The sequence below is a fragment of the Papaver somniferum genome, chromosome 1 (assembly GCF_003573695.1).
Source record: "Papaver somniferum cultivar HN1 chromosome 1, ASM357369v1, whole genome shotgun sequence".
NCBI lineage: Eukaryota > Viridiplantae > Streptophyta > Magnoliopsida > Ranunculales > Papaveraceae > Papaver > Papaver somniferum.
Genome location: NC_039358.1, coordinates 119,214,434 through 119,231,729, shown reverse-complemented (window position 1 = coordinate 119,231,729; position 17,296 = coordinate 119,214,434). Strand labels below are relative to the sequence as shown.

At 35.8% G+C, this 17,296-nt stretch overlaps 1 protein-coding gene across 1 annotated transcript; it reads right to left on the bottom strand.

The window, feature by feature from the left end:
• Nucleotides 1-13,059: 13,059 nt before the first annotated feature.
• On the bottom strand, nucleotides 13,060-14,970 carry LOC113349846 (lysM domain-containing GPI-anchored protein 2-like). Its single transcript, XM_026593891.1, has 4 exons — nucleotides 14,961-14,970; nucleotides 13,712-14,398; nucleotides 13,418-13,568; nucleotides 13,060-13,322 (listed from the first exon to the last, which is right to left on the bottom strand). The coding sequence occupies exons 1-4, from the start codon at nucleotides 14,968-14,970 to the stop codon at nucleotides 13,151-13,153; spliced, it is 1,020 nt and encodes a 339-aa protein (XP_026449676.1). The 3' UTR covers nucleotides 13,060-13,150.
• Nucleotides 14,971-17,296: the final 2,326 nt, after the last annotated feature.

Genomic DNA, 17,296 nt, shown 5'->3' with positions numbered 1-17,296 from the left:
GTGTGAATTCTGAATATGATAAGCTCTGAATGATTGAAATTGCTCAATTGATAGGAGTTGCTCAATTGATGAGTTGATCATCTCGTGTTGTCGATGAGACGTGAGATTGATGATACTGTCGATGCTGATGATTCAATCATGATTCAGAGACTTATTTATATTGTTGGAATTTTAGACACCATGATCCCATGAAGTGTGACAGTTGATGGAATCAAGGAGTGGGGAATTGGAGATCGTGTTTGAAACCAGTTGCTCAACGTGTGGAGACTTGGTCGATTTTCCACCCACTACCTCGTGAATTCCTTCAACTGATTGCACGACTTGCTCACATTCCATCGTGTGTTTGAACACACGTGTCGTAGACCGCCAGACCAAAACCCTAAGTGATATCCCCCAAAGTGACACGATTGACGTCTCGTGGTATGTTAGTCAATTGATGACTTCGTGGTTTGATGGGACGATGAGTCCATGTAGTTGCTGAGTTGAACATGATGTTCTGAAACTCATGAGTTGAACATGTCATGAGACAGAGGTATAGTTCTTACGATGAAGCGAGCAAGTATTGCTCATTCGATGGATAGTTGAATATTGATTGTTGAACCAATATTCCTTGGTTTGAGCAAATATTTATCATCTGAGCAAGTGTTGCTCATGTGATGAATTGTTGAATATTTGATCGTCTGAGCATGTGTTGCTCATCTGATGGATTATTGGCAGCATACCAAGAAATATTAATTAGAATGCTGGTCGTTGAACCGAGCATAATTAATAAAATTAATGACCATGAGGTCGTCGTAAAATTATTAAGGTTGGAATCTGGAATGATGATCATTGGATTCAGAAACCCTAATTTGATCAATTGATGATCAATTCATGGTTCGTCAGAATTTTAACCATGGGACGAAGGAGGGAGCGACTCCATGGGACCGTGGATCAACCATGTAGTGTCCATATGCTCACGTGAGCAAATACAAAGAACTCCTGAAGAGTTGACAATTTGTTGGTGAAAGAATGATTAAATGTTGGTTTAATCATTTATTCGAAAATGCTTGCCTGAGCCTTAGGTGAGAAAACCTAATTAATTATAACGGAGTGAGGGACCGACCATGGGGTCATGAAACCGGCCCTGGGTAGTCACGTGACCGCCTGATGATCACTTCATGAAAATCCAAAGTCTTTGGAAGAGTCTTGGACCTAATACGTGCAATTGTGCAAATTAGGTCAAAACTGTGAAACTTGATGGGACCGGCTTATGTAAGCCAAAGAGCCAATCTTGGTCGGTCAAGATAGCGCACTCGTGTTCCCAAGGCGTCCGCATCTCAATCTTGAGAATTTTTATATTTTCTGGCGTGCAATTGAGCATCCATTCGAGAAAATATGTCAAAATTAGGGTTTCGACGAAACTGAGGAAAACACCATGAGATGATGGAAAATAATTATAAAATAAGGAGGTGTGGGACCGCTGAGGCCAAGGCATCGTTGGCCGGTCGTGGCCACGGTCCCGTGGTGCCTTTTCCTTAATTTTATAATAATTTGATGATTTTATGAAAAATTCATGAATTTTGAGAAATTTAATGAATTTAGGGAGTTTCCATGAATTGAAGGAGTTTTATGAGTTCAGGGAAGCAAAAAATATTAAAATAATAAAAACAAGGGTGTGTGGGACCGTGGAGGCGCGGCCGGCCGGCTAGGGCCCGGTCCCACGAGTTTCCCTAATTTTTATGTATTTTTAATGTATTTTTTCATGATTTGAAGGGATTTTCCTAATTTGAGAGAAATACCATGAAATCAAGGAGTTTCATGGGATGAAGGAAATCCTAAAAATAATAATAATAATATACATGGGCGTGTGGGACCGGTTGAGGCATGGCCGGCCGGCTGGGGCCCGGTCCCAAGTGTTTCTCTAATTTTATATTATTATTTTTAATGTATTTTTCCATGATTTGAAGGAATTTTCATGAAATCAGGGAAATAATAATAATAATAATAAAATAATAAGGAACCATAAGGTGTGGGGCCGGCTGGGACCAGGGCATGGCTGGTTGGCCAATGGTCACGCCCCACACTATTTTTCCTTAATTTTATATTATTTTCATGGGTTTATGAAAACGCCATGAAGTCAAGGAGTTTCCTCGAGACGGAGGAGATTTGTTCAAATGAAAGGATTTTCATCAAATGAAGGAAAATGATAAAATATGATAAAATATAAAACTGGTGTGGGATTAGTCATGGCACGGTCGGCCAGTCAATGAGTCCAATCCCTTGGCGCCTTGGTCAATATTTTGATTATTTATTATTTTCTTCCTATTTTGCAATAGGTTAATCTTTTCGTCGTATTTTAAAATACTCGTTCGTGCGGTGACTTTTAGTGCATCGTCGTTGAACTCACTTTCACCATTTGGATCTGGGCTTACTTATAGGTAGCTCAGACGCTCGGTTGTTGATTATTTATTACTAATTGTGGAATTCAGTGGAGAATAATTCACAAAACTGAGTAATAAGATGTTTATTATTAATTCATAGGATCAGCTGAGGATTCGACTACGAATTTAGAATAATAAAGTGAGCATTACCATTCCATGGGATCGTAGATTCGACCATAGAATCAGAGTAATTAAGTTTTTATCTATTACCATTTATGAGACCAGTTGTGGATTCGATCATGAAATCGGAGTAATGAGATAATATAGTTATTGCTATTCTATGAGATCAAGCCGTGGATTCGATCATAGAATCAGAACAATTGTTTATTGCCATTCCATGGGACCAGTCGTGGATTCGACCATGGAATAGGAGCAATTGTTATTTCTATTCCATGGGACCAGTCGTGGATTCGACCATGGAATAGGAGCAATAATAGATTATTCTGGGAATTCAGTAGTGAATGTCACGGCAGAATTAATCTTAATTAGGAATAATTAACTTTGTGGCTCTATACTAGCAGAGCAAGCTGTCTAGGAGCATTAATTATCCCGATATGAGCTTGTCGGTAAGTCATATCCTTTATATAGTCAGGGTAAACTCGTTGTTTGTTCCTGAAGAAGTTATCGTTCTATACTAGCGGAGCAAGCTGTCTAGGAGCCGTCCATCTCGTGAAACTATATAGAAATAATCAATGAAAGTGTTCAATGTTCATGAGATACGTTGTTGTCCAGTCGTGAGACTACATATCTACGTGTACTCTGAGAGAAAGTACTCTCCGTTGAGAATTCGGTGAGAGACCCGTGTCTCAATACTCACGTCTGATTGCTGGATCAGAGCTTCGTATAATTATGAGTTCACGATTTTAGCCCTTGTCGAAAATTCACCATCTACAAACGTCTTCTAAGAATGTTTCAATGATTGGAATGAGAGTTCAGATTACATAACCAATGGATTCCTTGAACCGAAGTTTTCGAACTTTGTTGATCAAGAGAACCAGAAGTATGGCAAGTGCCAAGTCCGCGAACTCAGTCCGCGAACCGCCGAAGTTCTCAAACCCGAGAATTTCTGCTGGAGTTGACAAACTACTTGCGTGAGCCAAGTCCGCGAACCGGCGTAGTTCTCGAACCCGAGAATTTTTTCTGGAGTTTGTAAACTCTATCTGGTGTCTTAAGTCCGCGAACCTAGTCTGCGAACTTGAGAAGGTTATATATCTAAAGATGATTTCTTAACTTAATCTTAAAATACTAAGGAATGCATTTGCAAACCGTGGCTATTAAATTTCATGAATCGATTCAAGTGAATTAAATCATCTTTGCTTCAATTGCGTCTTGTGTAGTTACATAAGATTTCCTTGCAATTGAACAACTCTCTTAACTAGTTCATTTGAGTCAATTGAACTAGTTATGGTGAAGAAGAACATGGTTGGTATGAAACGCTCATATGGTTAACTTCTTTGGGCAGACTATTGTTGAACCAACAATGTACACGTTTGGGTGTGGTTAACAAACCTAGAAGCGTACATCCATTTGTGTATGACAAGCTAAGTTTTCGATCTAACGGTTGAGAAATATTATCTTGAATCTAAATCAGGTTTTCATCTAACGGTGAATATTGATTGCTTTATAACTAAGGCAAAATCCTGATTTAAAAGGCTATATAAAGGAGACATCTAATATTGTGCAAAACTAATCCCCACGCCTTACGTGTGATACTAGTTTGCGTGCTAGAGTCGTTTCTCCTTTAACCTTGGGTTTTCTTCTTCTAAAACCAGGTTAACGACTTAAAGACTTCATTGGGATTGTGAAGCCAGACCGATACTACTTTTATCGTAGTTGTGTGATCTGATCTTGCATCTTCTATCGTAACAGTACAATCATATTGATTGGATTGAGATCGTGAGAATTCTCCGATAGGTAAGATATAAAAAGTAATCACAAACACCTTCGTCTCATTGTTTGTGATTACATGACAAATTGTTTCGCTACCATACGATTAAGATTGTTGTGAGGTGATTGATTAATCTAGGCCGTTCTTCGGGAATATAAAACCGGATTATCAATTGGTTCCTGTTCACCTTGATTATTATCAAAAGACGGAACAAAAACTTTTAGGGTTTTTCTGTGGGAGATAGATTGATCCTTTGATAGACTTGTCTGTGTGAGACAGATTTGTTTATTGTTAAAGCCTGCGATTTTGGGTCGTAGCAACTCTTAGTTGTGGGTGAGATCAGCTAAGGGAATCAAGTGCGCAGTATCCTGCTGGGATCATAGGCGTAGGGAGTACAAATGTACCTTGGATCAGTGGGAGACTGATTGGGGTTCAACTATAGTCCAGTCCGAAGTTAGCTTGGAGTAGGATAGTGTATGTAGCGGCTTAATACAGTGTGTATTCAATCTGGACTAGGTCCGAGGTTTTTCTGCATTTGTGGTTTCCTCGTTAACAAAATTCTGGTGTCTGTGTTATTTCTATTTCCATATTATATTTGTTTATATAATTGAACTAATACAGGTTGTACGTTTGAATCAATCAATTGGAAATCCGACCTTTGGTTGTTGATTGATATTTGATTGATCCTTGGACATTGGTCTTTTGTACCGTCCAAGTTATTCCTTGTGTTTGATTATAGACTCGCTGATTTCTTTTAGCTTGAGTGAATCAAAACAAGAGAGAGATATTAACTCCTTGAGATACTTTTACCTAGATTGAGTCTGACTATCGAGTTGATTCTCTCGAAAGTGTTTCAGAGTTAGTCCATACAGATTGCTAATCGAAATATTGGGTGGTGTTGTTAGACCCCCACTTTTTCATAATTGTTAAGCCATCAATCATGAAGGAAAAAAGAGAAATCTCCATTAACTCCTACCTTGAAAAGAAAGAGAAGGAATGTGAGGAAGCCAAGAGCCGTTCCTTCAAACTCTCAGAAGTTTTCTGATGTTCTTGAAGATTTGAAGGAGGTGCGAAAGGAGATTCAACAAATAAAGGCTTTTGTGTATAAGACTCACGAGATTCAGAAGGCCGTGGTTCGACATCATCAGCCAAGAAGGTTTATTGATATAAACTCCTACCTTAATGAACCTTATGTCCTAATGGTTGTTGACGACAAGGAGTTCGGAGACGATAAAAAATTCTTCAAAGGTCTTATTGCCTAGTAAATCTTCTATTTTCTTGTTTTTGTTAGAAGAATAACTAGAGTTTGGAATAGCCATTATTGTGATTACACATAGCTATGTCCAAAGTTTTCATCTTCATGTTTTAGATTTATTGGCTTAAATTCTAAATGTGTTTGGAAGATGATTTTTGCAGTATTAATCTTTATGGTTTTATATATTGCAATATTGTTATGGGATATGTGTGTTTGCGTCTGTGAACTATGATTGTCCCATACCTTGTCAAAAGTAAAGTCTTTCGTATGTCGATATGCATGTATTGATAAAAGAATGAATAAACTTTTGACAAATACAAAAGTTAAGCCTATTATGTCAATTATTGATGGAAGATAGGTTAAAATCTTTTGTTTGAAAGGATTATATCTATTGAATGTCGTTATGCGAATAGTGATGGAAAATAGAATGAATCCTTGTGTATTCCGCAATATTGATCTTCCCTGATCCATATTTTATGTATTACTGTGAGGCTCCGTAAAGTGTCTTATGTTGAGCACTAAAACGACCAAGTTTATTATTTTGATTAGCTTAGTTGTTTTTCCGCGAGATACTTTATGTCGAGCATATTCAACTAAATTAGTCATCTGTTTGGTTATTTAGTTGTTGCTCCGTAAGTTTTCTTATGATGAGCATGACCAATTAAATTGATTACTTTTATGATTAGTTTGGTTGTGTATTTCGATTAAATTAATTATGGGTTCTCTTGTGATTAATCCAATTGTATATTTTTAAGTCTCCATAAGTTCACTTATGTTGAGCATTTTCGATTGAATTAATCATGGGTTCTCTTGTGGTTAATTTAATTGAGTATTTTGGATTCAAATTCATACTTGTATGTGATTTGTTATGTCCAAAGAAATCCTTATTTTCTTTCGAAATTAAGGTCGCTCTTGTTGTTCTTTCGGGAATGACATTTTATGGGGAACAATTCTTAATTTAACTTGTGCTTAATTGCTAAATCTTTGTGGGGAGTGCGGCTGTGGAATTATAGGGGTTATCTTGTATCTTTATAAACTCCTTGATGAATGCATTTATCTTCGGCTTTATGATTGCATCTAAATAAGATGATATGTGTTTCTTTATTTTGGTCATGAAATGTCTCTTTCGGAAATTTCATTAGGATCCCGTTCTTGTACCTTTGCCAATTTTATTGACAAAAAGGGGGAGAATTAATATGTAGTTCACACTACAATTACATATGGTTTTCAGATCATTATGTAAGGGGGAGTGGTTTCCATGTGATATGGAGTATTGACTAAGGGGGAGTGATACATATCACCATAGTATTGTTGTTGAAATTGTGATACAATTGAACTTTGAAGTTGTGTAATGATACTATGACACTGTATAAGAGTTCTCGTTGTTATAGCTCCGGATTTTCAACAACGATGATGCTGAACTTACAACCTTTGGGATCATTGGAGTACTTGGAAGTGACTAAGATTTCAAGTAATGTTGAAGATTAGACATGTGGAATAGGAGCTACAAAAGTTAATTTATTTATTTTTTGTATTCCATATGTATTGATAGTTTTGTCACTAAAATTGATAAAGGGGGAGATTGTTAGAGCATTTCTCGGTCGAACTCGCATGCGTTGCTATCTCAAGCATGTTTGTCAATGTTAGTGATCAAAACTATGAGTCTTGATTTCTAGTCTACTATAGCTAAGGTCTCGGACTAGGATAAAAAGTGTAGTTGAGCTCAAGAACTCCATGGCAATCATCATACAATATGAAGGACTACTCAAGGAACCGGTGGATCTTCATCGACTAAAAGGTATGTGGAGACTTGAACTCATCTATCACTCAAAAGTCTATTTATCTCCTATCTTGAGACAAAAGTCGTTTTGCTATATAGACTTAGATTATACACATTTGCTATTTCGAGCCGAGTTTATCTCGCCTATCTATTTCTCGAAATATGTGTTGGTAAGATTTCGCTTTATCCAAGTTCATCTTTACCTAGTGACGAAAGTCATGACAAGTTTCAATCACTTTGAAAATTGCTTACTTTGACGAAAAATAGTTTGTGAATAACAACTATAGAATATCAACGTCCTGTAAGAATGTTTCAATGATTAAAATGAGAGTTTAGATTATATAACCATTGGAGGATATAAGAATTGTTATGGAAACACATATATGTATAAGTCTTTATTCCTTGAACCGAAGTTTGCGAATTTTGTTGATCAAGAGAACCGGAATGTTGGCGTGAGCCAAGTCCGCGAACTGGCGGAAGTTCACGACCCGAGAAATTCTGCTGGAGTTTGTGAAATCTGTCCGGGAACTTAAGTCCGCGAACTTGAGTAGGTTATATCTAAAAACGATGTTTGTGAACTTATTCTTATATAAACTAAGGAATGCAAATTGAAAACCGTGGCTATATAGTTCATGAACCGATTCGCGTGAATCAAATCGTTTTTGCTTCGATTGTGTCTTATGTAGTTACATAAGATTTACTTGCAATTTAACAACTCTCTAACTAGTTCATTTGAGTCACTCGAACTAGTTATGGTAAAGAAAAATATGGTTGATATGAAAGTGATCATATGGCTAACCATTTGGTTGATTATTTTTGAACCAACAAATGTACAAGTTTGGGTACGGTTACACAAGCCTAGAAACGTGCATTTCATTTGTGTGTAACAAGCTAGTTTTCGAACTAACGGTTGAAAGATATTTGCTTGAATCTAATCAGATTTTCATCTAACGGTGAATATTGAATGCTTTGTTACCAAGCTAACATTGATTGCAAACCCTGATTTGAAAGACTATATAAGGGAGAACTCTATCAACTGGGAAACCTAATCCCCACACCTTCTGTGTGATACTAGTTGTGTTAGGCTAGAATCAGTTCTCCTTTAACCTTTGGTTTCTTCTTCTAAACCAGGTTAACAACTTAAAGACTTCATTGGGATTGTGAAGCCAGACCGATACTACTTTCTTGTAGTTGTGTGATCTGATCTTGATGTCTCTATCATACGAGTACAAATGTAATGATTGGATTGAGATTAATATCTCCAATAGGCAAGATATAAAAGAAATCACAAACACTTTGTCTCATCGTTTGTGATTCCGCAATATCTTTTTCGCTGCGTCGATTAAGATTATTGTGAGGTGATTGATAATACTAGGCTGTTCTTCGGGAATATAAGTCCGGTTTATCAATTGGTTCTTGTTCACCTTGATTTATCAAAAGACGGAACAAAACTCGTAGGTATATTCGTGGGAGATGGATTTATCTATTACCGTAGACTTTTCTGTGTGATACAGATTTTTTTATTAAAGTCTTCGACTTTGGGTCGTAGCAACTCTTAGTTGTGGGTGAGATCCGCTAAGGGAATCAAGTACGTAGCATCCTGCTGGGATCAAAGACGTAGGAGCATAACTGTACCTTGGATCAGTGTGAGATTGATTGGGGTTCAACTAAAGTCCATACCGAAGTTAATTTGGAGTAGGCTAGTGTCTGTAGCGGCTTAATACAGTGTGTGTTCAAACTGGACTAGGTCCCGGGGTTTTTCTGCATTTGCGGTTTCCTCGTTAACAAAATTCTGGTGTCTGTGTTATTTCTTTTCCGCATTATATTTTGTTATATAATTGAAATATCACAGGTTGTGCGTTGTTCAATCAATTAGAATATCCGACCTTTTGGTTGTTGATTTAAATTGATTGACACTTGGATATTGGTCTTTGGTACCATCCAAGTTATGTCTCTAGTATTTGATAAAGACTCGCACATTTCTATTGGCTTGAGTATATATCAAATCGAGAGATTGAGATATAAACTCTTTGATATACTTTTTATCTAGATTGAGTCTGACTGTCTAGTTGATTCTCTAGAAAGTATATTGGAGTTTTTCCATACAGATTGTTAAGAGAAATATTCGGTGTCGTTGTTGTACCCCCACTTTTTCAGATCTATCAGAGAATTTTCTTTTATCCACTTATCTTGCCAAACTGAGATGTTTTTTCCATTCCCCACCAACCATCTACTTCCTTCATTAAGATCATTCATCACCCATTTAAGTCCAAGACATATGGAAGATTTCTTGTATCCAGTAATCCAGTCACCTTCATTGTTTTTGTATTTTGCCCTCATGAATCTAGTCCATTCTTCATCTTCAGTTTCAAGTTTCCAAAGAAGTTTTAACAGAAAAGCTTTGTTTACCACTTCTAACCTTCTAATACCAAGACCTCCTTCAGTAAATGGTGCATTCACTCCCTCCCATTTTACAGTTATCAGTTTCTTCACAGATGGATCACCAGTCCATAAAAAAAATTTGATTATCCTTTCACCATTCTTTAATCACAGATTTTGGCCATTTGTAGACAGACATGTTGTATATTGGAATGCTACAGAGCACAAATTTGACTAAAGTTAATCTATCAGAGAATGCAAGGAGTTTAATTACCAATCCAACAAGCTAGTTTTTTTTGTAGCATTTCCAGTATTCCTCAAACTTGAGCAGTTTTAACTCTTCCAGGACACAGTATTACACCCAAATATTTGTCAGGAAATTCTGAAAGCTCCATTTGTAATCTTTCTGCAATGATCATTCTTCTTTTTTCAGTAACTCCACCAACAAAGCATTTTCTTTTTGCTCTGTTAACTGTTTGTCCAGATGCAGCTTGATATTTCATTAATAATCCCATCAAGTTGTCTAATGTTCTTTTGTGCCCATTGCAGAATATAGATATGTCATCTGCAAACATTAAGTGAGATGGTTGACATCCATTTCTATTAACCATTTTTTGGGTTAAGCCTTTTTGAATCATTTTGGTTAAGTTTCTGCTCAATACTTCTTCAGCTATCACAAAGAGAATGGGAGATAATGGATCTCCTTGTCTAAGTCCTCTTCCTACTTCAAAGAATCCAAATGGCCCTCCATTTACAAGTACTGAAATCCTTGCAGATTCAAAAATTATCTTCAACCAATTAATTCCCACTTGAGAGAAGCCAAAGTGCTTGAGTGTTTCAAAAATGAATTCCCAGCTCATTGAATCAAAAGCTTGAGTTATGTCCAACTTCAAACGTACATTGCCACCTCTTCTTTTGGTATCTAACTCATTTACAAGCTCTGAAGCAAGCACAATTTTCTCTTGAATGTTTCTCCCTTTTGTGAAAGCACCTTGCTGACAAGAAATTACCTTATGTAGAACTGAGTGTAATCTTGTTGTGATTATTCTTGTAATGATTTTAAAACAAAAATTAGACAATCCAATTGGTCTAAATTGATCAGTTCTCCTAGCACCAGGTATTTTAGGTAGCAAAAACAGAAAGTTGGAGTTCATCCCTTTTGTTATAAATCTGCATCTCCAATAGTATTGTATTGCATTGATTAAATCCTTGCATATAATTTCCCATGAAAATCTGTAAAAACTACCTGGAAATCCATCAGGACCAGGAGAGCTGTTTGGATCCATAGAAAAAACAACATATTTAATCTCTTGTGCTGAAGGCAGAGCATCCATGAGTGCATTATCTTCATCAGTTATTACCTTGGGGATGGAGTCAAAAGAACTTTCTTCATAACTTACCTCCTGATGTTCAGATTTCTTCTGAAAATGATTACTAACAAATCTGCAATTTGGTTTTGTTCAACAATAATATTAGCATTTGAGTCTTCAAGTTCTGCAATGTTATTATGAGAATTTCTAATCTTCATTGATGTATGAAAAAAACCTGTGTTTGCACCACCCTCTTTCACCCATTTGATTCTTGACTTTGATCTTAGTAATTCACTGTATTGTGGAGATGCCAATTCATGTTTTCCTCTTGCAGTTACTAGGTTGTTGAGCAGAGTTACATTCTCTGGTTGAGCATCTGAGAGCAATGTAGCTTTTAAAACTTCATCTTCAGTTTCTTTGACTTTGATTCTTAAGTCTCCAAAAACCTCCCAGTTTCATTTCTTTACCCTGATTTTGAACCTCTTAAGCTTACTCATAAAATTAAAAGCAGGATTTCCATCACATTCTTCTTCCCATGATTGTTTTATAAGTTGCAGAAATTCTGGATGAGAAGTCCATATTGGTTGATATCTAAAAGGTATGTTTTGAGGTTCAGAAATGTCAGTTGTACCTCCCATCAAAGCACCATGATCCGAAACTCCTCTTACTCCCACTTTATATCTCCAGGTAGCATACAAATCCAACCATTTGGTATTAAAGAAAGCTTTATCAAGATCACATAATATTCTCTTTTTACCCACCCTGTTATTGCACCATGAAAACTGAATTTCAGATCTTGGAGCTTGTAGAAGCCCACAATAGTCTAAACAATTGTTAAAATCTGTCATTGATGTTCTTAGAGGACTCCTTCCACCTACTTTTTCATCACAGCTTAAAACTGTATTAAAATCTCCAAGTACTAGCCATGGAAATCGTAGTGCATTAATCTTCATCAATTCTTCTCATAGTTCCCTCCTGTCCACTGTTAAGCATGCAACATGAATACCCGTAACAAGGACATCTCCAACTCTAACAGTGATGGCTTGTTTTGTGCTTGAAATAATTGATGGAATTGATAATGAAGAGTGCCATAATAACCAAATATTTCCTTTCTCGGTGTCACTTGAATTATGTATTAGCATTTGACTCATACTAGGCAATCTTAAATTTTTAACAAAATTTCTTTTAGCTCTTACTTTAGGCTCTGCTAACCAAATTAAAGAAGGATTAAACTGATTGATTAAAGATCTGAGTTTATCTTTGGTCCTAATTCTTTTAAGGCCTCTGATATTCCAGAAGAGGGAGGATTCATAGATACCCTTATATACACTCCGTTTCACATGATTGGTGTCATTTTTTTCATAAAACTCTAACGACAATGAATATATAGCTAATATTTTGATGATCATCTTGACAATACGTTCTTTTTATAGGATTCCATATTCCTAAAATAAAATACAATCTACAATTCCAAACCTCACCATTTACCGATTTTAATTTCAACCGTTAATTTTCAAAGTGGTGGTATTTATGAATGTATATATGATATATATGAGTGTCCATAGATCCTCCCTCCAAATTAAGTGTTGTTTTATATAAACTCCATCCAAGGAAGAAAAGAGAAACTAGTAGAAGATCCCATTCAGTCTGATTTATGTTTTAAAACGTAGCTCATCTCAAGTTACAAAGGATATGAAATCTTATAGATTTGAATCATTTCGCAGAAACATGAGATACGCGACAAGAGATAAATAAAAAATAAAAAAGACACCCTGGAAACTGCTTGGAAGATACCATAATATAGCGCACTAACTGGATAGAAGTACACTGCAGAGAAGTAAACCGAAGTTTATCACGAATGATACCAAATTCGAGGACTGCATGCTCATCTTTGGTGAACCGGACGACGGTTCTCCTGTGGTAAGATAACATACATTAAACAACACTCATAACATTCAAAGTTCAAACAGCAGAAAATTCAGTTAAAAGACTAAAATTCAAACTTTCAAAAATTTGCCCTCAAAATATGTTGTACTTACTGATGCACCTCGTTTCGTTAACCATGTATACTGACACAGTCTGACGCCGACTGTTATATCCCGTGTATGCACAAGACTACTCGTTGTGCTTCCCCTCAATATCACTGCAGCGACTATCAAAAATGCTCATCCCGAGTTGAACACCCCAATTATTTCCTGGCTCGATTTCTTTTACACACTCGGTCGTAGGACACTCTTTCCAGTTGCTAACCTTCACCTTTTGAGGAGATGCCTCCTCACAGTATAACCTGAATTCAGTTCAGCATAAGCAAACAGAAGTACCAAGTCAAAGACAGTTAATATAAACGTCTAAAGCACTTATTAAAATGGAGGAGATAGTTACGTCCAATTTTTGGGTTCCTGAAATGTCTCCCAATATTTGCCGCTGGAGTCACAAGAGCACTTGACACAATTGTTAGCCGTAAAAGTGTAAGTCCCATTCGAGAGAAGCAAAGGATAATCTGCCGAAGTATTCCTTATCATAGAAGTACAAACTGCATTCCAGAATAACTTGCAAGTTAGCAACTAGTTAAACAGTAAATCAGAAATTTTAGGATACTTCATTTTGTCTAAAAACGAAACAATTAATCACAAATAAACTAATGAGTATTGAATATTATGTAATGTAACTACTGACCTCTTAATGGAACATCAAGAATTGATTCTGCCTCGAGTTGTTTAGCATCAGTAAGGTTATTGAGTGTCAATAAACTCTCTTCTGTAGTCCCGAACTCCTTAGCAATCATCTCCAAACTTTTATTAGGAGACACTTTGTGTGCATAATGAAGGACTTGATTTCCCTCCACATCATCACAGTTGCAAGGAAGTGGGATCCGCAAAAGCTGATCAACAACGATCAAGTCAGGATTACTAATATTATTGACTGCTGCGATTTCGTCTGCTGTAACTAAGAATCCAAATAAAACCGTGGCGATGTGATACAAAGAGTCTCCGGATTGCACTTTATAAATCGGACCCTTATCAGAAATTCCAGTTCCGTTCTTGCAAGAACAAGTGAAGGGGATTTTGATAGTGTCCTTGGCGGCCACTGATTTGCTTGGTTTTGTTCGTAGCGGTAAATTGTTAGCTCCGAGCAATGAATTGAAGTCTGTTATTCCGAACAGACTTACGATGCTTGAAAGAGTTGTGGCGTTGGGTGATACATAACCAGCTAGAGATTTACATTTGGAAGTTGTATTAGACTTGCAAGTGAAACCTAGAGATTCTGCTGATGAAAAAGTTAAAACAAAGAAAAGTAAGATACAGAAGAGGAATTTGCTTAACAACGTTGTTTGTAATGGAGGAAGGATGTTGCTGTATGAAACTTTTTAAGTGATAAGACGAGAAATGGAGCAGTGAGAGGAGGCTGGTTATATGCACTTCGCCATACTGGTTGGTTAGTTTGACTATAATTTTTCTCCCGGTTTCCAATGTATGGTCAAAAGCTCAGGAGGAGTATGATTTATTTAAAGTCATGTTATATTCTCATAATATACTACTAGTATACGCAGTTTCTTGGTTTATTCATGTCTGAGAAATGTTGACTTTATGTTCATCCATTGACATTGGTTATAGAGAGGATAAACACGAACATGTGCAAAGAAGACGCGCTTCGATCGATTAATATAAAAAGAAGAAACCCTGAATACAAGCAACTGCGGCGGATAATGGTTTTTATGACACGATCATATAGAGAAATTTCTTAGTTGGTCCAGAAAATCCGGATCCGTTTAATCTGTGGTCCATCCAGAAAAAATATTTAATCGGAGGTCCAAAAAAAATCACGGTCTTGCAAAAAGACTCGAGTGCCCTTCTTAATTTGTGTGCGGATAATAGAGAAACAACTTCTCTATGTTTCTTCCATTAAAAAAACTTCTCTTTGTTACTTCCTGTCATTCTCTGCTACCTCATCATATGCAATTGATCTTCTTAATCAATCAAAACATAAGAAAATCAACGAGAAAACCCTAGATTTGATGAAATCATCACAAAGATCTATTGAAACCATCAGAAAATCAAATGAATAATCAGATCTAAACGAAAAAAATGGTGAAAACAAGAAGAAAAAATCGTAGAAGAAGAGATTGAGGTAGTTGCTCTAATGGATATTCGTTTGATCTGATTTTATGATTCGGTTTCCTGTTACTCCTTCACCAACAATCAAATGGAAGAGAAAACGTTGTTGCTCCTTCACCAACAACAACAAATGAATGCAAAACGTTATTACTCCTTCACTAACAAAAGGGATGAAAACAATTTCACCAAAAAGGTACAAATCTAAAATCGCTTCTAATTTCACTTTTAAAAGGTACATTTCAATATGTATTGTCTGATAGTTAGGTTAAAGTTTTTTGTATGATCTAAGAGTACATCTGTTTTGTATGTAATTTAACACAACATATCAATATGTAGGACAATTGCATATCAATATGTATGATATTTGTCTAATAGTAACACAATTTTTGAATACTACTAGTTCATATTGATTGAATAAGCACTAGTTCATATTGATATGTATTACCGGGTACATAATTTTGTGTTGATTGTAACGGTGGATATTGATATGTACATGGTAAAATCCTAGTTTATACATATGTAATGAAAAATAGATTTTCAGTTTTTGCAAGATGTGATTTTTTTAATATTACTTTAGGAGTTTTCAGTTTTTATTTTGATTTATGTAGCTTTTGTGAATGTACTGTATAAACTCCTAATTCATGTTTGAATATGATCATACGGTACAGTTAAATATGTACTTAGGGAAAGTGTGACTAGTTGATGCAATGCATAATGATATGTACTGTATAAACCTCTATCATGGTTTCTGTCCAAATATGATCCTACTGTACATATCAATATGTACTTATGGAAAAACTATTGGGACATGTCGATATGTACAGTAGTTTATGACTGAATATGATCGTATAGTATATATCAACATGTACTTAGGGAAAAAAAATCGTTGATGTTATATATTATTATGCACTCTTGAATACCAAAAATGTAACATTCATTATGTGTTAGTACAGTACATATCAGGATGTAATCTATGCTTAAATACAAGTAGACCTTGTTGCTCATAACCTGCATTAGATCCAGCAGTTTGTTCTCGTCTGAAACAGTATTTTATAATAATAGGTACATATTCTGATTGTTCCCCATTGGTTTATGGGGGTCGAGGGGGCAACATCCCCTCGTAATCATTCGTTTCTCAATAACTGTGAGATTATTATTCTTTGATAAATTATCATCTGTTTATTTGCATGTTGAATCCCTTTAATAACTGTTGTTATAATCCCTTAAATTGGACCTTCTGAACCAAACAAAAGAAGAAAACCTTTTGTTTTCAATTACATGTTAAATGGTAATATCTATGCTCATGTGCAGACACCCCAGTTGTGATTTCCCAGCTTATTAGTTTATGCTACTGATTTGCACTATTATATTTTTGTTAAATCAAGCAGACAATGACATGAAAAAAGCCAAAGCTGCTAATTCTGATTCGGATGAAGAATTCCCATATATAAGTATTATATTTTTCTTTTTCTTAAAACGATTTTTTTCAACCTTTCTAACTACTATTTTATGCTTATTAATTGAAATAGTGATGGACCTGACAAAGCATAATATCGGTGGTCCAACAGCTGTATGTACCTTGTAAAAACATACTGCGTATTCAAGCTGAATATTTTTCTACTTTATATACTGATGTTGGATGTTTTCTAGTTTTACTTTTTTTTTCTTATAATACATTTATTAATGTAATTATGTCCAAGATTCAATAATAACTCTTTTAAATTCCTAATGATTAAGTATTGATTCTTGATTGCATCTTTGGAAGCTGAAGACAGGATGTGGATGGAAATAAAACAAACTATGGCGGCATACTTGCAGTTGAGGTTAAGAGACTTGCAGGCACCAAGTTTGAGAGACGGAGTGGAGGAATTATCTCATAAAATTGAATGGGTCTGATACTCTGGCTAAGTTAAATAGTTTTTGGCAGAATTTTCTTTTGCACACTAGGTTTACACTACATGGAGATATATACTGCAAGTATTTTAGGCTTCATTCTCTTTTTTTAGTTTAGACTAGTATGTTATATTATTATGAGAAGTATTGAAATACATTCAAATTTTGTTTTGCAGATCCTTTTGTACTAATATGATCCTGAGTTTTAGTTTTTTTATCCGCGCCAAGTTTTATAGTACACGGATATATGTAC